Source organism: Mustelus asterias, chromosome 15, assembly GCF_964213995.1.
Source record: "Mustelus asterias chromosome 15, sMusAst1.hap1.1, whole genome shotgun sequence".
NCBI lineage: Eukaryota > Metazoa > Chordata > Chondrichthyes > Carcharhiniformes > Triakidae > Mustelus > Mustelus asterias.
The window spans coordinates 18221419-18243407 of record NC_135815.1 but is presented as its reverse complement, the minus strand read 5'-3'; the positions used below and the strand labels follow the sequence as shown (position 1 = coordinate 18243407).

Here is a 21989-nt window from a genome sequence, read left to right as displayed (position 1 = left end):
TAGGTGGCACACTCACTCAACAAAGTTATTATCTACAGCTCATTCTGGCTGACAATCACGAGTGCATTCATGTCAGCGGGATCTTCTGCTTAAAACTTCATACCCTCCAGCACACCCCTGCTGCAGATTTCCTGGTGAGTGATGCCTTCAACAGGAAATCCCACTGACAAAGGTGAAACTAGAAAATCCCACCGCCAGTCAATGGCAGGCTGCCTCTGCCATTGTGAAACATGTGCTGGGTTCCGTGGAAAATCCTGCCCAAAGGTTTGCCAGAAAATGACAGGCTAAGCTGAATTAGAAATGGGGTAGCATCTACTGAATTGATTTCTGCAGCACAAAAGGCCCAAGTAAAATTGAAATCAATGGGAATCGGGGGAAATCTTTTCACTGGCGAGGGTCATAGCTAGCACAAAAAAAGTTTGTTCTGGTTGTTGGAGGCCATTCATCTCAATCCCCAGGACATTACTGCAGGAGTTTCATATGTTCGTCTCCTATGCTGACTATCTTCAGCTGTCTCATCATTGACCTTTCCCCCATCATAAGGTCTAAAGTGAGGCTGTTTGTTGATCACTGCACACTGTTCAGTGCCAATCATAGCTCCTCAGATAATGAAGCAGTTGGTGACTGTACAGCAAGACCTGGACAACTTGAGCTAATCAGTGGCAAGTAATATTTGTGTAACATAAGTGCCAGGCAATGATCATCTCCAACAAGAGATAAATAGCCAACTTTCCTTGACGTTCAATGGCATTGGTATTACTGAATCCCGGGCTTACCATTGACCAAAAACATCACTGGACCAGCCATATAAACACTGTAGAAGAGCAGATCAGAGGCTGAGAATTCTGTGGTAACTCACCTCGTGACTCACAAAAGCTTGTCCACCATGTACAAAGTACAAGTCGGAGGTGTGATGTCATACTTTCCACATGCCTGGATAAGTTCATCTGTAACAACACTCACGGAGCTTGACTTCATCAATGACAAGCAGCCCAACTGATTATCACTCCCATCACCACCTTAAACCTTCATACCCTCCACCACCTAGCCAAACTGTTCCAGTATAGCTACAACACTAACATCTATCCGACAACATGGAAAATTGTCCTGACAAGTCCTTCAACAAAAAGCAGGGAAAATTCAATAGCCAGTTACTTTCCCATCAGCCTATCCTCAATCAATGTAATAGGAGGTATTGTTGACAGTGCTAACAAGCAGCACCAATAACCTGCTCACTGATGCACAGTTTGAATTTTGCAAGGACCACTCTGTTACAGACCTGATTGTAGCCTTGGTCCAAACATAGACAAAAGAACTGAATTACAAGCTCACCGGTGACTCCTGGATTTCACTACAGCATTTGACCAAGTATGGTATCAAAGAACCCAATTCAATTCAATGGGATAAATGTCACTGGTTGGTGTCACACCTAACACAAAGAAAGATGGTCTTGGATGTTTTCGACCATCTAAGCCCTAGGACATTGCTGCAAGAGTTCCCCAGGCAGTGTCCTGAACCCAACCATCTTCACCTGCTTCATCAATTTTAAGGTACGAAGTGAGGATGTTCACTGATTATTGACAATATTCAGTACCATTTGCAATTCTGATAAGTGGCAATTAGCATTTACACCATACATTTGTCAAAAGATAACTATTTTCAACAAGAGCGAATCTGACTACCACCCTTTTGCCATCCATCAGCATTGTCACTGACAACTCCCCATCGTCTACATTCTCAAGTTCACCAACGGCCAGAAACTGAACCAAATGAGCCATGTAACTACTGTGGCAGGCCAGAGACTGGCTATTCTGTGATGAACAGCTCACCTCCTGACTTGCTGTCCACCATCTGCAAGGCACAAGTCAGGAGTGGGCTGGAATACTCTCAACTTGCCTGGATAAGTGCAATGACATTCAAGAAGCTCAACACCATCCAAGACAAAGCCTCCTACTTGATTAGATTAGTTCTGTGTTTGCCACCTCAAACATTCAGTCTCTCCAACACCAGAGTACGAGGCTGCAATCTGTACCATCTACAAGATACACCGCAGAAACTCACTAAGCTTCCACAGCCCTTCTTTCTTTGCCTAGAAGAGCAGGTTAGCAGGTGCATGGCAAGACCATCACCTCCTAGTTCCCCTCCAAGTCACACATCATCCTGATTTGGAAATATATTATTCACCTGTTGTTGCTGAATCAACACTCCCTGTCTAACAGCACTGTGGGAGAACCTTAACCACATAGACTGCAACAGGCTCATTACCAACATCCCCTCTATTTTTGTAGTGCATGGCTGATTCATTTACGTGCGCAGTATATTTAATTTGAGTGGCTGCACACACGCAGTATCTTAAGGTGAATGCCTGCATGCACACAACCAATAAGTTACAGGTTGCCACATCGCAGTGCAACTGGAAGGGAACCTTTTTCACCATCATCTTCTTGAGCAACTAAAGATGGGCAATGAATGGTGCCTTGCCAATGCTGTCCATGAATGATTATTTTTTAATGATGGAAAGAGAAGAGGCACAGTGGGGGTGAAGGTTTGCAGAGGAAAAAAGACTGATGTGGTCATCATTAGAAACAATCAGCAAAATAGGGACAAAATATTTTCCTAAAATATGAACATCATAAGTACGTTAAAAGGAATGTCACCCATTTCTACAAATACATTCACAAAAAAAAGAGAAAACAGATGGTAGCATCATTGAAAGTCCTAAAAGATGTTAGGTGACCCAGAGCAGCAAATATGTTAAATTGCTACTTACATTTTCTGTAGCAAGGCACCTCCCCAACCTGGAATCTGAATTTCAATGGGGTTGTGAGGAGGTGGTGGCAGAAGACAGGGAGGGTGGAACAGGAAAAAAGTGAAAGTAATCGAAATTTCAGATGTGATGTGGTGCAGACACAATCTTTAGCTATCCTTTTCAAATTTAGAATTGAGTCATATTACAGAAACAACCATTTTGAATACTATTTTACATATAACTCTTAAAAAGGAGTATATTTTGGATAAAAGGTAAAATTTTGTTCAGTTGCCGTATTCCAACTGCAAATTAGGTATAGGGCGGGGAACGTTGTTCTCACTATTGGGACTAGTTCGCCAGTGCAGGATTTTGCTTTATCAGTAAAATCTTATGATCTGTGGCGAGCAGTGTATCTGACCTCAGAGCTGGGTGAAGGGATGGCCACTTGAAATAAAGCTCAATCCAATAGAATTAAGAACAGGAGTCCTTTCCTGATTTTTGCTCATTTTTTTAACATATCAAATGAAGTATAACAGTGTTTTCACCATGGCACCTCAAATATCACATGTGCTGACAAAGCAAAGTTCTTCCTAGTTATGTTTCAAAATAAAATCATAGGCCCTGATTTTAAAAGGGGAATTCTACAGTACATTTGAGTTCCAAAGAAGACACACCTGGTGAGTCTCTCAGTGTGGGGGCCTGTCCATTCTTAATGGAAGGGCATAATTTGAATAGTTACCAGAGATTTTCAGTTGCAGACCCAGGGGAAAACATCCAGGGAGACAGTGGGAAAAGGATTAAAATTGTGGGCTGAGAGTCAGATCCAAAACTTTTTGTGAAACTTTTTTTTGTACACCCATTGCACTGGCACCCTTGTTACCAGCTTTAAGTGAAACACCAACCAGAGTTATACTTCCTGTGGTGATTTTGAAGTCAGAAAGGCAGATATTTGTACTTGTCTGCTTAAATATCTGTGGTCAGAAAGGAGTTGCTAATTTCAACTCATTTCTATCATTAGAAATTCAAGATTTTCTTCAGCCTTGCATCTCTTAGGGTTGAAAAACGTGGTTCGTCCCAAGCTTTTATTTCCATAGTTCTTGCAAAAATTGACTTCCCATCATTTGCTTCATCTGCTGCATTAATCAGCCGTGTGGAATCACATGATCCAGGTATATAATTCCCAAATAAAATACCAAATTGATGATTCTTTCAAGTCATATTCCAATTTATACCGACACAAAGTATGTAGTACAACTATACTATTTAATGCATGCATTACAATCACCAAACTTAAAAATTGCAGTTCAAATATAGTTTAGATGCAGTCAAATTAATACATGTCACCATAAAAGGTTTCAAATGGATACTGAACAAAATTATGAAGAAAACTACAGTACTAGCATATAATGTTTGCCACAAATGTTTGCCATGAAGCTTCTATTGGTTAGTAACAATCTATTGATTCTTCAACACATTAAATCTAATGAACATTAACTGAGTAAACAAATTTGGTTACTTGTAAATAATAGTTTCCCATTTGCATTAAGGAAGCCAGGTCTGCTACTGTACTTTCTGAAATCCATTTGGTTTGAAGTACTTAACTCAAAACCATCCATTTGGTAAAGACTAGGTGATATCATAATCTGAGATACTCCAAAACAAATAGCTGCAGTATTTTATTAAGATTATCAATTGTTGTCGGATCCAGATTGTCCTCATTATCCTCCATTTTGTGCCATACTTGAGGGAAAGGCGAAGGTATGATGTGCAGAATAGGAACGTCTATGGAACATAAAAGAGTGAAGGATTACTTGACATATTAATTCCTTTCAGTGTCACGTTCTACAATAGAACATAGAACATAGAACAGTGCAGCACAGAACAGGCCCTTCGGCCCACAATGTTGTGCCGAGCTTTATCTGAAACCAAGATCCAGCTATCCCACTCCCTATCATCCTGGTGTGCTCCATGTGCCTATCCAATAACCGCTTAAATGTTCCTAAAGTGTCTGACTCCACTATCACTGCAGGCAGTCCATTCCACACCCCAACCACTCTCTGCGTAAAGAACCTACCTCTGATATCCTTCCTGTATCTCCCACCATGAAACCTATAGTTATGCCCCCTTGTAATAGCTCCATCCACCCGAGGAAATAGTCTTTGAACGTTCACTCTATCTATCCCCTTCATCATTTTATAAACCTCTATTAAGTCTCCCCTCAGCCTCCTCCGCTCCAGAGAGAACAGCCCTAGCTCCCTCAACCTTTCCTCATAAGACCTACCCTCCAAACCAGGCAGCATCCTGGTAAATCTCCTCTGTACTCTTTCCAGCGCTTCCACATCCTTCTTATAGTGAGGTGACCAGAACTGCACACAATACTCCAAATGTGGTCTCACCAAGGTCCTGTACAGTTGCAGCATAACCCCACGGCTCTTAAACTCCAACCCCCTGTTAATAAAAGCTAACACACTATAGGCCTTCTTCACAGCTCTATCCACTTGAGTGGCAACCTTTAGAGATCTGTGGATATGGACCCCAAGATCTCTCCGTTCCTCCACAGTCTTCAGAACCCTACCTTTGACCCTGTAATCCACATTTAAATTAGTCCTACCAAAATGAATCACCTCACATTTATCGGGGTTATACTCCATTTGCCATTTTTCAGCCCAGCTTTGCATCCTATCTATGTCTCTTTGCAGCCTACAACAGCCCTCCACCTCATCCACTACTCCACCAATCTTGGTGTCATCAGCAAATCCACTGATCCACCCTTCAGCTTGGCTTATTAAATGTTTGAATTTCAACATGGTAGTAAAAGGCATTTACTTCATTTGAGGCAGTCCTCTTCTGAAGATAATTTATTTGTGAAAAATAATAAAGACCAATGTGAATACGTGATCTACTTCAGGCCCCACCTACCATTTAGTTATTTCCTGGCCTTTTACTGCACACAGATTCCTAACTATTTCAGTACTGTTGGGCGATGCAAAATGTATTACTTTGTATCATTCATTCAGAGAGGAAATATGGCACAGAAGGAAGCCATTTGGCACAGTTTGTCCATGCTGATTCTGTGTAGAACAATCCAGCCAGTCCCATTCTCCTGCTGTATCCCCATAGACGTGCGAGTCTATTTCCTTCCAAGTGCCCATCAAGTTCTTTTTGAAATCGTGAGGTGGGATTTATCACATAACCTGCCACATGTTTCAGAGCAGCTGGAGACAGCCTGCCATTGGCCAGCGGCAGGATGTTTTGGTCCCACCATTGTCAATTGGGTTTCCTGTTGAATGCACCCTTGCCGCCAGGAAATCCATGGTGGCAATGTACCATTGGTGGGAGCAGAAGATCCCACCGGTCTGAATGACCAGAAAGTTCTGGCCATTGTCTCCGTTTCTACCTCTCATCGACACTGAGTTCCAGGCCATTACTACTTATGGCGTAATAAATTTCTTTGTCACTTCCCTTGCATCCCTTGTTCAAAAACTTTAATCTATCTCCCCTAGTCCTTGTACCATTAACATAATGGGAACAACTTTTCTTTGTCCATCTCATCTAACCTGTCGTAATCTTGTACACCCACTACAAATCTCTCAATCTCCTTTGCTCCAACCTTCTCTAACCTAACCTCGTAGCTAAAATCCCTCAACTCTGGAACCATTCTGGTAAATCTCCTCAGCACCGTCTTAAGGACCATCACACCCTTCCTATAGTGTGGTGACCAGAATTGGATACAATGCTGTAATTGTGGCCTAACCAAAGTCTTACCAAGGTTGAGCCTAACTTCCCTGCATTTGTACTCAATACCTCTACTTATAAAGTTCAAGATCCCATATGTTTTCCTAACTACTCCCGAATACATCCTACCAACAATGTGCATGAATCCCCAGATCCCTCTGACTTTGCACATTCTTTAGAACTGTGCCATTATGTTGGTATTGCGTCTCCATTATCCTTTTGTCAAAATGTATCACCTCACTCTTCTCAGTATTAAATGTCATTCCCCCTATCTTCTGTCTTCTCATATATCAATCAATTGCTGTAGCAATTGCTGTAGCAATTGATTGATATCATCCTCACTGTTTGCCTAACCTCCAAGTTTGATGTTATCAGTGAATTTTGAAATTTTACTCTTTAAAAGTCAAATCATTTGTATATATCGAAAAGCAGTGGTTCTAACCCTGACCCTTGTAGAACACTACCACTTACCACCCTTCAGTCTGAAAAACAACCATTTACCACAATTCACTGCTTTCTGCCATTAAGCCATTTATTTTATCAAAGCTGACTCTACTGTTCTATGAATCTTAATTTTCATTCCTTTGTATTTTAAATTTAGTCTCCCTCTCATTTCCGTCCATATTTAGATCATAGCAACATCACTAATTTTAGTATATTGATGATTTCTTTAACAAGGGAACATGTGTAGATTTTCAGGAAGATTGCTGATAATCAGTTGTGTTCTAGCACAGAATCAAGAATTCTTGCAAGTGTGACAGGGAGCTGAATATCAATTTTTTGTTCCTGGAAGACACTAGCTGACAATAGAGGAAAATGACAACATCACTTGTGGGCCAGTGAACGCTACCATTATGGTCAGTGACTACAGGGACTTGGCAATAGGTGCCAACATTGAAAAAAACAAGCAACAACACCTGATAACTACATCATATCTGGCATTTGTGGTCGAACCTACTTCTCACAGTATGACTTCTTCAGCCATCAACAAAAGTGCACCATGTGAGGCTACCCAGCCTAATGGATTTGAATTGCTGCATGTACATCACCTTATGCAGATGGAAGAATGCCAAAAACATCTAAAGTAGATTCAATCCAAACAAATGAAGAGCAATTTCCTTTGTGCACCACAAAGTAGGTTATGTATCTGTAAAAAACAGGTTTCTGATTTTGCTGCACCTGGGAAATCTTTCCCCTAAAAGACAAACAAGCAAATTCTCAGACCAATGCCAATGCCACTCAAAATGGCCAACTAAGAACGTACAGAAGAACATCATCATTTTACTTTTACTTTTTCCATTTCACGTGCCCCTCTCTGAACATTATTGATAAGGTTGAAAAATTTCCCTCATGCAAATTCTACAGGTTTTCCTCTGCTTTGAGGTTGTTTGGTAGGACGAGACAGACATAATACTATCTAGATTCAGTTTCTCTGCTCATAGGTTCCAGCATTCAATATCTACATTTCCTTAAAAAAACTTCCTTTAAATGTGGAAAATGCTGCTGATCACTTAATTTTATGGGCTTAAAATTCATTCTTACTTTTTTTACAGCAAAAGAAAACCATTAAACAGGATGTGGTAACGTGGTCTCATTAATGGGCGATCCTCACGGGCCATGTGACCGGGCCAGAACCAATGGAGTGTGAGCGCACAAACCTGGGCCAATCGGGAGCAAGGGTGCACATTCCCAGGGCTAGAAGACTTCAGTTGGAGTCAGGGCATTGTGGGGAGTAGACCTGTATAGTTGTGCTGTTAAACCCTTAGTTGTACATAGTTCTTCAAAGTCAGTGAATCTTTTAGTTTCTTACTCGCCATATTGAGACGCCTTGAGTTACTACATTGGCAACAAGGACAAATTGGATCAGTGCAGAGTTAGAGGGGGAGGACAGTGTTCACTTGAAGTGCAAAGGAGAAAAGTACAGAATTTTAATGATGCTGCTTTTCAGGAAAATAAGGCTATTTGACCCCGCAGTTGAGAGTTGGGGCAGTACAGTGAGAGACTGCATTTTTTTTCGCAGCAAACAAAGTAACAGCTGAGGAGAAAGAAAAGGTGATGGTGCTTGCAGTCTGTGATCCACAGACTTACAGTCTGGTGAGGACTTTGACGTCATCCGAAGATTCAGACACAAAATCTTCAATAAGTTAGTCAATTTAGTTAAGGATCAATGTAACCCCTTCCATTATCTTGCAAAAGTACACTCTGCTGTTAGGGAGCCAGGAAAGACAGTCTCTGGCTTCATGGCCGGACAGATTGAGGGTCTTGTTTGGTTTGTGGGATCAATAACCTCAACATCCAAAAGAAACTGCTTGCTGAAACCAAGATTTCACTAGAAAAAGCAGTAGAGATGGCCCAAGTGCACTGAGCAAGACGTGTGTGAGCTGCAAGATGTGCAGAATGAGGTGAACCAGTTGTGGCAGGAACCAGCTGCTTCTAGGAACAGCCCAAGTGAGGGCGCAGCAGAGCCAGAGAAGAGTCATTCAGCACCAGGGTCTGAGGCATGTTTTCAGTTTGAGGAGACCACCCCCAAGAGACATGCCAGTGGAAGAATATTATTTACTTCAGATGCAAAAGGAAGGGTCACCTGCAAGCTAGGTGTGGAGCAAAGCAGGCTGCACAGAATGCTCCAAAGAAAAAAAATGAAATGATGGATATAATCCCTGCAAAGAATAAGCTCGTGGAGGAACGAAAGGAGGAACTTAGCAAAATACCTCTCATTGAGATTGTTTTAATGATTAAAAAAAGTAAAGTTTATTTATTAGTCACAAGTAGGCTTACATTGCAATGAAGTTACTGTGAAAATCCCCTAGTCGCCACACTCCGGTGCCTGTTCGTGTACACTAAAGGAGAATTTTGCATGGCCAATGCACCTAACCTGCACATTTTTGGACTGTGGGAGAAAACCAAAGCACCCGGAGGAAACACACACAGACACGGGAAGAATGAGCAAACTCCACACAAACAGTGACCCAAGCTGGGAATCGAACCTGGGTCCCTGGCGCTGTGAGCCAGCAGTGCTAACCACTCTGCCATCCTGCCGCCCTAAACAGCCATCCCTGAAAATGAAGATCAACACTGGTGCTGCAGCCCCTGTCATAGGTGAAAAAATATTCAACCTCTCCAGCAGAGTCTGCAATCCTTAAGTCTTAGCTATTCTGAGGCTACTTTGGTGACACACACTGGAGAGGCACTAAAAATTGTGGGGACAACCTCTGCATCTGTATCCTATAGGAACCAGTCAGCTCAGCTACCCATCATGTGACTGAAGAACAGAGGCCCAGACTCATGGGATGGGACTGGTTGAAACAAATAAATCTGAACTGGCTGGAAATATTTAATGTCCAGGATGGAGGATTCCAAGAGCTCCTATGTAAATATCGGGAGATATTCCAGAGAGAACTGGGTAGGATAAAAAGGGAATAAAGCTAAAATTTACCTAAACCTGGAGGCTGCAACTAGGTTTTTCAAAGCTCATCCAGTACCATAAGCATTACACCAGAAAGTAAAGACATAACTGAAAAGCTTGGAAGGTCTGGGCATCATCAAACCTGAGCAGTTTTTCAAATAGGCCCATCATCCCTGTCCTGAAACTGTACCATACCATGAGGATCTGTGGGGACTACAAACTAACAGTAAACAGGGGAGCTTAGCTGGATCGTTACCTCATTCCAAGGATAGAGGACCTCTATGCTAAGTGAGCAGGGGGCCTCAAATATACCAAGCTAGACCTAAGTCACACTTATCAACAGCTGGAATGGAAAGAGGGTTCCAGAAAGTTATTTACAATAAATACCCACAAGGGGCTATATCAGTACAATTGATTGTCATTTAATGTCTCGTCAATTGCACCATTTTTCAGCGCACTTCGGAAAGCCTGGGGGCGATTCTCCCATCGCGACCTGCAACTTTTCTGGTAGGTCAGGGTGGGAGATGCACGAGGTCAGCCTTATTCCGGGATTTGCGCATGCGTCGGGAATGCATGTGCATCTCTCAGAGCCAGAGAACAGTCGGAGACCAGACCACACTGGAAACCAGCGGGAAGACAGGTAAATCATTTGAATCTTTTTTTAATGTGTTTAAAATATATTTTCAATGTCATTATCGGGAACTTGCCGGTCCCAATTGAATCTCCCACTCCGCCAAGAGTACTTCATTCCAGCGGGGTTTAGACTAGCTCTCCACATTCAGGGAACTAGTGGGAAACCCCGCCAGAATGAAGGGTAGGTAATCGGGGCCCCCCTAAGGGGTGGGGGGGTGGAGCCTCCTAGGCATGAGCACACTGGCAGTGCCAGCCTGTGCCCCCTGGTATTGCCCAAGGGGCAAAGTGCCTATGCCCAAGGGGCACCTTGGGAGGGGACACGGAGGGGCCTACTGTGGGCGGGGCCTAGGGTGATCGTAGGTTGGGGGGTCCCACTCCCACTCTGCATGGCGATCAGTCTGGGATGGAGGGAGGGCAATGATTGGGGTGGGCTGGGAGGGGGTGTGGTCTGCGAGGGGAGCTGCCTCCTGGGGTGGGTCTGACGCGGGGGGGGGGGGGGGGGGGGGGTGGGTCAGCGGGGGGAGGGGTGGGCTGGACATCGGGCGCTCCGGGACAGGGGAGGTCAGGGCTGGCCCAGGAATTGTTGTGGGGGCCACGATCGGGCTGTGGGGGGGACTGCAGGGCAGCACTGCGGGGGTCCCGAGCTGGCCAGCGATTGAGCTGGCCAGGAAATAGGGAGACTGACAGATCGGGGCCACTGCGCATGCGCAGAGTTCCAGAACTGTCAGATTCTGGTGCGAATAGGCCCCGCCCCCTGGGTTTTTAATGATATTCATGAATGGGACCTCTGCAGTGCACAGAGTGGGGAGATTCGAGTGTGAAGTTGAACTGAGAAAACAGTTGTGATCTAGAACAGTTTTCCCATCAATTCAGCACCTTTAGAAGAATCCACCCCCCCCCCCCCCCCACCTTTACAAGGAATCCCCCAAGTGGGGGTATACTTGGGCGATGTCTTGATTACAGTTGTGTTATCTGAAGAACATGGTGCAAACCTGGAATAGGTCTTCAAGAGGTTTAAGGAAATTGGCATATGTTTAAAACGTGAGAAATGTACTTGCATCCCCGCGAAGATAAGGTGAAAGCTATTAAGGGAGTGCCGGCACCTAGGAATGTGACAGAACTGAAGCCCTTCCTAGAAATGGTCAATTAATATGCAAGATTCCTGCCGACATAGCAACAATTCTGGACCTCCTACACCAGCTCTTTTTTAAAAAATCAGCAATGCAAGTGGGGAGACATGCAGAAAGAATATTTTACCCAAGTCAAAACAGTACATTCGTTGACTTTGCTTGTGCACTTCGACCTGAGCAAATCATTAGTAGTCATTTGTGACTCCTCCCCTATAGAGTTGGAGCAGTTCTATCCCATAAAGTGGCAGAAGGGGGAGAGAGGCCAATTACATTTGTTTCGAGGACTCTGCCAGAGTCTGAGAAAAATATACCCTTAAATCGGCAAAGCCTCCCAGTCAATCTGTGAAGAAATTTCACCAGCACATCTATGGACAGCATTTCACCATTGTGTCAGATCATAAGCCATTGTTAGGGCTTTTCCAGGAGGGTAAGCCAGTGCCATCTATTGCCTCGGCCAGGGTGCAGAGATGGGCCTTGCAGCTGGCAGCATACAGCTATACCTTCCACCATAAGCCAGCACCACAGATCTCAAATGCAGATGCACTTAGCCGCCTCCCACTGCCGCAGACCATATCATTGCCACCTGTTCAACAGGAGATAGCATTGGCTCTGCATTTTTTGGACACCCTGCCTATCTCAGCAGCTCACATTAAGTCATTGACAGATAGCAACCGATTGTTGTCAAAGATTAAGAAAATGGTATTGACATGATGGCACTTAGACAAGGCAGAGCAAATGAAGCCATATTTGCATCACAGAAATTAGATAACCTGCGAAGATGGGCTGCTATTGTGGGGGCCCTCGTGTCATTGTACTACCTACCCCAGGGCAACGGCCACTGCTCCAAGAGTTACATGATGCTCACCCTGGCCAGAGCAGAATTGAAGTGTTGGCCAGAGGCTATGTATGGTGGCCTGGAATTGACCGAGAAATTAAACAAATGGTTGGGCACTGTGAAAGTTGTCAGACCCAGCAAACCTTATCACCACCAGCGAACATTCACCCCTTGGAATGGCCAGGCCATCTGTGGTCACGGCCTCATGTAGACTTTGCAGGGCCTTTTTTGAGGCACATGTTCACAACCCTAGTAGATGCCCATTCTAAGTGTTTGGACGTTCAGCTCATGAGATCTGCCACAGCTACATATACTATTGAAAAACTGAGGCAGATCTTCGTAATCCATGGTCTTCCCAAGTGTTGGTATTAGACAACAAAACGGCATTCACAGATGACGAATTTCAGACTTTCACCAAGTCTAATGGCATTCATCATGTCAGGTCAGCCCCCTACCATACTTCGTCAAATAGGTTGGCAGACGTTCAAGAAGAAGGCTCATAGGCCATTGCCAGTGCAATTGGCAGATTGTTTGCTGTCCCACAACACTATACCTCATGCAACTACTGGGATCATGCCTGCAAATTTGTTGGGGAGGGTGGAGGCTTGGCAAGCCTCTCAAAAAGAATATCATGACTCTCAGAAAAGGAACAGGTCATTTAAAGTTGACAACCTCGTTTTGGCAAGGAATTTTGGTGAAAGACCAGCCTGGTGCCGGGGAGAGTTGTGGAGAAGACAGGGCCAGTCTCATATGTGGTGGAGACATATCGCCATTGAGTAAAGAAGCATGTTGAACACTTACGCAGAAGAGGAGCGTCAGCTCCAGGAGACAAACAAGTGTGCCCTGCATCAAGTTCATATGTACAGGCCCCTGAACTAGAGATTTCAATGCCCGTAGTGGGACCAAGGCAACCTCTGGTTTTGATGACTGAGTCAGAAGAAGGGCCTAGTTCCAGAGGTCGTTAGCACATCAGCTCCAGTGTCGCCTGCTGCTGAAGAACTCCCAACAGAGTTGTGGTGTTCCGCAAAGGTCTGAAAGTCTCAGGACAGGTTGACATTATGAACTGTCTCTCCTGAGCATCCCTTCTGTAATATTGTTATTTTTCTGCCTAATTGTTTTTCTTTTTGTTTGAGGTTTGAAGGAGAAAGAGTATTGTAAATTATCCCTTCACGGGCCACATGACCAAGACGGAATCAACAGAGCGCAAGCACGCAAAACTGGGTTATTCGGGAGTGAGAGTGCGTATTCCCGGGGCTAGAAGGCTTCTGTTGGAGTCAGGGTGTTGACGGGAGTAGGCCTGTATAGTTGTGCTATTAAACCCTTAGTTAACCCTTAGTCAATAAATCTTTTAGTTTATTACTTGTCACATTGAGTCACCTCGAGTTGCTACATAGAAAGTGTCTTTCTGACCTAGGAGCATGCCTTCATTTTCTTCAGAATAAATACATCAATCACAGCAGGACATTGGGACAGCATCGGGATGAAATATGTTCAAATCTGGAGTTGCTTCCTGCAGCCCTGCCTATGGGAGAGATTCCACTAATTAAACTATTTACTTCCTAATTTTATCATTATTTTAAATGGGCCAACAATTTCATTAAATAAGAATTCTATCCCAATGCATTAACCTATTTGTTACAAAAAGCATACAATGAAGTCTCTACCTCTGGTGGCATCTACATTGATTTTATATTTCCCTGTTGTGGATCATTTTAAGCTAAGTCAGGAAAGAAAAAGATAAGAACATTGCTTTGTGCATGTGCTGTAATCAATTAATGTAGATAAGTAACATAGATATTAGAAAGTTAATTCTATCCTTTTGACAAAGTGATTCAATATAAAAACAATTGGGAAGTATTATCGAATCTTACAGTACAGAAAGATCATTCAGTATATGATTCTGGCTCTTCGATAGAGCTATTGACTTAATCCCACGTCACTGCTTCATAAATGTTAGGCATGGAGTACAAAAGCAAGGGAGTTATACTAAGCATAAACAAATAGAATGGTTATAGCATAGAAGAGGCTATATCAGCCTGCCATGTCTGTGCTGGTTCTAGAACATAGAACAGTACAGCACAGAACAGGCCCTTCGGCCCACGATGTTGTGCCGAGCTTTATCTGAAACCAAGATCAAGCTATCCCACTCCCTATCATCCTGGTGTGCTCCACGTGCCTATCCAATAACCGCTTAAATGTTCCTAAAGTGTCTGACTCCACTATCACTGCAGGCAGTCCATTCCACACCCCAACCACTCTCTGCGTAAAGAACCTACCTCTGATACCCTTCCTATATCTCCCACCATGAACCCTATAGTTATGCCCCCTTGTAATAGCTCCATCCACCTGAGGAAATAGTCTTTGAACGTTCACTCTATCTATCCCCTTCATCATTTTATAAACCTCTATTAAGTCTCCCCTCAGCCTCCTCCGCTCCAGAGAGAACAGCCCTAGCTCCCTCAACCTTTCCTCATAAGACCTACCCTCCAAACCAGGCAGCATCCTGGTAAATCTCCTCTGCACTCTTTCCAGCACTTCCACATCCTTCTTATAGTGAGGTGACCAGAACTGCACACAATATTCCAAATGTGGTCTCACCAAGGTCCTGTACAGTTGCAGCATAACCCCACGGCTCTTAAACTCCAACCCCCTGTTAATAAAAGCTAACACACTATAGGCCTTCTTCACAGCTCTATCCACTTGAGTGGCAACCTTTAGAGATCTGTGGATATGGACCCCCAGATCTCTCTGTTCCTCCACAGTCTTCAGAACCCTACCTTTGACCCTGTAATCCACATTTAAATTAGTCCTACCAAAATGAATCACCTCACATTTATCAGGGTTAAACTCCATCTGCCATTTTTCAGCCCAGCTTTGCATCCTATCTATGTCTCTTTGCAGCCTACAACAGCCCTCCACCTCATCCACTACTCCACCAATCTTGGTGTCATCAGCAAATTTACTGATCCACCCTTCAGCCCCCTCCTCTAAGTCATTAATAAAAATCACAAAGAGCAGAGGACCAAGCACTGATCCCTGCGGCACTCCGTTAGCAACCTGCCTCCAATCCGAAAATTTTCCATCCACCACCACCCTCTGTCTTCGATCAGACAGCCAGTTACCTATCCAATCGGCCAACTTTCCCTCTATCCCACACCTCCTCACTTTCATCATAAGCCGACCATGGGGGACCTTATCAAACGCCTTACTAAAATCCATATATATGACATCAACTGCCCTACCTTCATCAACACACTTAATTACCTCCTCAAAAAATTCAATCAAATTTGTGAGGCACGACTTGCCCTTCACGAATCCGTGCTGACTATCCCTGATTAATCCACATCTTTCTAAATGGTCGTAAATCCCATCCCTAAGGACCTTTTCCATCAATTTACCAACCACTGAAGTAAGACTAACCGGTCTATAATTACCAGGGTCATTTCTATTCCCTTTCTTAAACAGAGGAACAACATTCGCCATTCTCCAGTTCACTGGCACCATCCCCGTGGACAGTGAGGACCCAAAGATCAAAGCCAAAGGCTCTGCAATCTCATCCCTTGCCTCCCAAAGAATCCTAGGATATATTTCATCAGGCCCAGGGGACTTATCGACCTTCAGTTTATTCAAAACTGCCAGGACATCCTCCCTCCGAACATCTATTTCCTCCAGCCTATTAGCCTGTAACACCTTCTCTTCCTCTGCAAGAAGAACTCATCTAGTTCTCCTGATTTTTCCTGTAGCCCTTCACGTTTTCTGCTTAGATTATTATCCAATTTTCTTTTGATGGCTTTGCTTGAATTTGCCTCCACCACATTCTCAAAAAATATAATCCAGATCCTAACCATTCACTGGATAAAAATGATTTTCCTCATGTTGCTGTTGTTTCTTTTGCCAAGCATCATAAATTGGTGTCCACCTGTTCTGGATTCTTCTGCCAACAGGAATAGTTTCTCCATGTCTACTCTGTACTAACCCCTCGTGATTCGAATTCCTCTATCAAATCTCCTCTGAATCTGCTCCTCTCCAAAGAGAACAACTTCAGCTTCTATAATCTAGTCACATAACTGAAATTCCTCATCCTTGGAACCATTCTCGTGCATATTTTCTGCATCCTCTCCAATGCCTTCACATCCTTCATGAAGTGTGAGGTTCAGAATTGCTCACAATACTCCAGTTGAGGCCAAACCAGTGTTTTATACAGGTTCATCTTAACTTCCTTGCTTTTGTATTGCAAATCTCTATTTATAAAGCCCAAAACTATATAAATGTAGTCGGCTATAAACAGATTTATAATTTTGTTACACGAGAGGAGAACAACTTCCTCCCTTACTATGACCTGCTGCACGATACCTCTTTGCAAAAATGGCATATGATCATCATCAATATGTCCTGCTCGCATTTTGGTCCAGAAATATTTCACCTCATTGGGATGGTCATTCAGTACACCCAGTCGATGCAGACGTCGTTCTGTTGGACAACATTAAGCACTTTGGTTTAGTTGCATTTCATAGATAGCTCAGTATGTTTTTCTTTAAATATCAATGCACTGCCACTTTCTCCTAGTGAAATCATACCCGAGAGATATCCCAACTGTACTGTTGGAGCAGAAATGATCTACAAAAATGATTCAAATATTATATTTCAGGTAAGTGCATGGGAGTGAACCATCTACTGATTTGTGAAACTATTAGGTTCATACTCTGGATACATGCTGTCCTATTATCTAGTTTGAGCTTTGTTTTCACTATTTCCATGTGAGATATAGGCTTCTTTGAAATTGCAATGGCCATCATTTGAGAGCTGGTAAGTTGCTTAAAATCCTGAACAAAGGCTTAACCCATTCTTTGAATTTGCTCACTTTTTGGTATCAACCCAAATTTTCAGTTTACTCAATGTTACCCATTCATACATCAACTTACTATTCCTTGGTTCATATAATGGATTATCAAAAGGATCTGTAATCTTTTCCTTGCCTTACTTAATTTTTTGCTTCAGTTTCTCATGACAACCAAACTTAATAATTTAATGCAAGGGTTTTGAAATATATGGAATTGCTTATCCAAGAAAAGCAATCTCAAGCTTTGCACTTCTGCAATAAGTCATCTCCATAGGCACCATTTGCAATCTAACTCAAGCTGAGCTCGTGTTTCTAGATGTAGAAATCCCCTGTGGTCAGAAATCACTTTTGAAAGTTTAAGCCAACTAAATCTAATCATTGCACAGATTGCATAGGATCTACACAATTCTATACTCTCCCAATTATTTAATCTTCAGTGAGAAAGCTCTGTTTAATATAACTTATCCCAAAAAGTAAGAAGTTCCAAGTATCAATATTTTCCATATTTAACTTTGCCCTTTGCAAGATGAGAGCACCACACCCAGCCATAACAGCTCAACTTATTAATATCTTATCCTAAAATCTTCAGTCTCCCATTTAGCTCAAATATTTGTCAGCTAATTTTCTTTTATTCATTCATGGGATGTGGGTGCCGCTGACCGGGCCACCATTAATTGCCTATCCATAACTGCCCTTCAACCGAGTGACTTGCTAGGCCATTTCAGAGGGAATTTAAGAGATAACCACATTGTTCTGGATCTGGAATCACATGTAGGCCATACCAGGTCAAGATGGCAGATTTCCCTCCCTCAAGAAAATTAGTGACCCAGATGGGTGTTTATGACAATGGTCCAGATTTTTATTGAATTCAAATTTCACCATCTGTCATGATGGGATTCAAACCAGGGTCCCCAGAGCATTATCCTGGGTCTCTGGATTACTAATCCAGTGAAAGTACCACCACATCATTGTCACCCATGAATTTCCCTTAATAATAACAAAAATAACTTGTGTTTATAAAGTGCCTTTAATGTAATAAAACATTCCCAAGGTACTTTGCAGTATTCTCAAACAAAATTTGACACCAAGCCACAAAAAGAGACATTATGGCAGATGACCAAAAACTTGATCAAAGAGGTAGATTTTAAGAAGTATCTTCAAGGAAGCAAATGGAGGTAGTGAGGCTTAAAGAGAGAATTCAAGAACTTAGGGCCTTAACCAGTGAAGGTACCACCATCTCTGGTCGAGTAATTAAAAACAGGGATATCCAAGTGACAGATTTAGAGGAGAGACGATATCTCTTGACGGTGAAAGGCCTGGAGGAGGTTACAGAGATAAGGATGGGGAGACAATGAGCAGAATTTTAAGTGTTATTTCCAGCACAAATATTGGTGCGATTCCTGCCTGCTCCAATGGTGCAATCTGGACCGCAATTTGTAGGCACTTAGAAAATATTTGAGTACTTCAAACTAGGAGCGCTACATTTAAATGGCTCCAGAGTGCTTGATCTTATTCAAGCCAGGAGGGTGGTAGCTGCAAGACCAGCTCCCAGATTTTCAGAGGGGGCCCTCAACCATTTGTTGGATGCTGTGCAGGAGCCACGTACCACAATTTATCCTAGCAGGAGGCCCTCTAGCTGGGTCACCAGTCCTGCCTTGGAGCTCTGGTTAGTGGCAGCACTGGTTAGTGCCAGCAGCTGGACCAAGAGGACAGAGGTTCAATGCAGGAAGAAGATGAATGACTGACTACTATCTCCTCTTGACACTTCACCCTTCTGCCACCCACGGAATGTCACCTGAAACCCACATGCTGCAACCTTGCGGGTTCCCAGTATCATCCTCAAATGCTGTACTGGCACTCCTCATCACAGCCACTCCCTGCTTGAACACAGTGCCCACACATGCCATTCCTTGACCTCTGATCACCAGGCATCCAGGACACATTATCCCCTTGTGTCCTTGCAGGAAAAGATTGCCCACAACCACTGACAGAGAGAAGACGGGCAGTGGCATGCCCAAACTGAGGATCCTGACTCCGTATTAGGAGAGGGCCAGGGGAGGAGCATGAGTGGGTCTGCACAGAGAGCGAGGTTGGCTTGCAAGAGAAAAGTGAGGAGCCACTGCACGTTCATTCAGATGACCAGACTCAAGTGAATTTTTTGTTGTCCAAACCTTTGACTACGCCATGCACTAAAGCCATGGTCCTTGCCTTGCAGGAACATTAACCAATGAGCTCAACTGTCAACCAGTAATGCCCCACTGCCCACCCTTGACAGCACCTCAGAGGAGATCTCCGAGGAGGACACGGATGAGGCGTCTCAGCTATCACCCTCACCAAGCACTATCACAGAGACACACACCTTGGTGGGCAAACTTAGCAGACAGGCTTCTGGGTCACTACCTGGTGAGCACCAACATTGCTTCTGATGCTCACCAGGTGGACACAGGAGCATCGCAGGGAATGGACAGTCAGAGGTCTGCTGTGTCCCAGTCAGGTGTCATGTCTCTGGGCACACTTCAGCTGCCCCTCTGTCCCATAGAGTAACCCAGGGGCCTATGAGCACTCGGAGGGTGGAGGAATTACTAGAGCACATCCTAGAGCCTTTCATCCAGGAATCTCTGGGAGTGACCAACCAATCTGAAATCCCCCTTCCTGATGGTGATGCATCTCACAGACAGCAGGTAGTGCAGGATGACATAGCAACACCAGTACCCTACATAACTTGGCACAGCAGCGGAGTGACATCCTTGATGACAACCAGGGGGAGTGGAACATCCAGAAAGGAGTGGAAGAAGAGGTCAAAGAGGAGCTGTCGGATGGAGACCAGGAGGGGGAAAGGGTTCACATGGGCAGGAGGACCAGGGAGCTAACAAAGGCATGGATGAGGGTTTTATTGGCAGATAAATTTGGCAATATCTAGACAGAAAATATAGGATAGTGTGGATATATGATCAGAAGTTAATTTTGGGGTCAGATATGATGCCAAAGTTGTGAACAATCTGGTTCAGCTTCAGAAAATTGCCAGGGAGAGGGATGAGGTCAGTGGCTAAAGAACAGAATTTCTTGCATGGACCAAAAATAATTTAAGTTACCTATTAGCTGTAGTCTTTTATGCCATCGAGCTGTATTTGGAAAATAACTTGGAAATCTTGGATTTGGTCCACCAATTAAATCCATTAATACAAGTAGGTCCTAAGAGGAATGTAAGCAGTTTGACAAATTAGAATATTAGCAAATTATCAGGTCATTAATCACCTCAACTACTAAATAAATCTTATAGAAAAGGATCCATCTGGTATATACTCAATCACTAAAATAAATTGATTGTCTTCATGTTACTATCGTTCCAAAAATAGAACATTTGGAACTTGTTTATTTATTTCTCTCCTTTTTAAAATTCTATGCTTTCTAGTTATCTTCTGACTAAGAGAGGACGCTACCCCCTGGTGTGATTGCCCATACTCAGTCCCAATTGGTCCCTCAAGACAGGTGACCCTCTTATGCTGTGTTGCGCTTAAAGAGACGATCAACACAACCCCTCCCCCTCCCTTCATTCCTTTATACAATCTTCACTAGCTAAGTTACTCACTCCTGAACTCTAATTATACATTATACGCATGAGTTGGACAATTATAAATGCAGTCTTTGAGAGATTTCTCTGTTTCTTGTAAAACTGTGTAATTCTATAATCTGAGATACTTCCACTGATCGACATTAACAGGAACTGCAAATAACAGGTACCTCTTCTGGCACAAGCAGTTCATTACTACTTGTTTCCACAGAAACATCAGTTAAGACAATAACAGGTCGATCAGGTACTTCGGTGCTTACAGGTTCTAAGAGATTTCTAGATGGCAACACTGACTCCTGGTGCAACTCTCTACTCCTCAAGTGATCCACATGTTTACAAACAATCTGTCCCTCCATGTGTACTGGCTACAACAAGAGTCCAGTCACAGAGACAATAATTCCATGGGATCTACCTTGATCCGCTACCAATGTTTTATATTATGGCACCATGTCATATTATGGACAATATGTTTTTTTTGTTGCAGTAGTGATGGCTCATTGATGAGATCTTGAGGCTTGTGTGTCCAAAAATAAACAATTTATTGGAAACTTTAACTGTGTACAGTTCCAAATATAGTCTTGGATGGAGCTGTTCCATACAGGCTTGCTGTTTTCTTCATTTACATGACCATTTCAGCAGTCTTGTTCTGGCATGTAATCTCAGTTTCTTTCTCTGTCTGAATGCTGATTCTGCTGTCAATTTTAATGTTTTTACCTCTTCAGTTAATTTCTCGTTGTCAAGCTTCCTTCTTCAAGCTCTTATTCTTCTGATTCAATTCTTCATTAGACTTGTTCTTATTTTCTGGTTACTTTTCGTGGAGTTCAACTTATTCTCCATTGTCCCATTAGCCCTCCTTCTGGGGTCTTTCAGTGCCCTCATTCTGGGGTCTTCTATAGCCTCCGTTAAGGCCTTCCATTGCCTCTTCCCTGATGTCTTCATTGCCTCCTCTGAGATCTTCTGTTGCTTCTTCCTTGAGGCCTTTGTTATTTATGTTCCTTTTTTGAGAGTTGCCGTCTATCTGGGGTATTCTCCAGTGTTCTTGTCCATTGCCCTGCTTCTTGGTTGCTGCTTAAAATGCATTACCACATTA

The 21989-nt window shown here is 43.3% G+C and overlaps 1 protein-coding gene across 1 annotated transcript in view; it reads right to left on the bottom strand.

Moving 5' to 3' along the window:
- Positions 1-4385: 4385 nt before the first annotated feature.
- Positions 4386-21989, bottom strand: part of LOC144504378 (glutaminyl-peptide cyclotransferase-like) — a 29750-nt gene continuing 12146 nt past the window's right edge. The window contains exons 5-7 of the mRNA XM_078229594.1: positions 20421-20520; positions 16842-16958; positions 4386-4531 (exon numbers count right to left, since the gene is read on the bottom strand). Of these exons, the coding sequence (XP_078085720.1) occupies positions 4386-4531; positions 16842-16958; positions 20421-20520 (363 nt within the window). The remainder of the gene's footprint in view (positions 4532-16841; positions 16959-20420; positions 20521-21989) is intronic.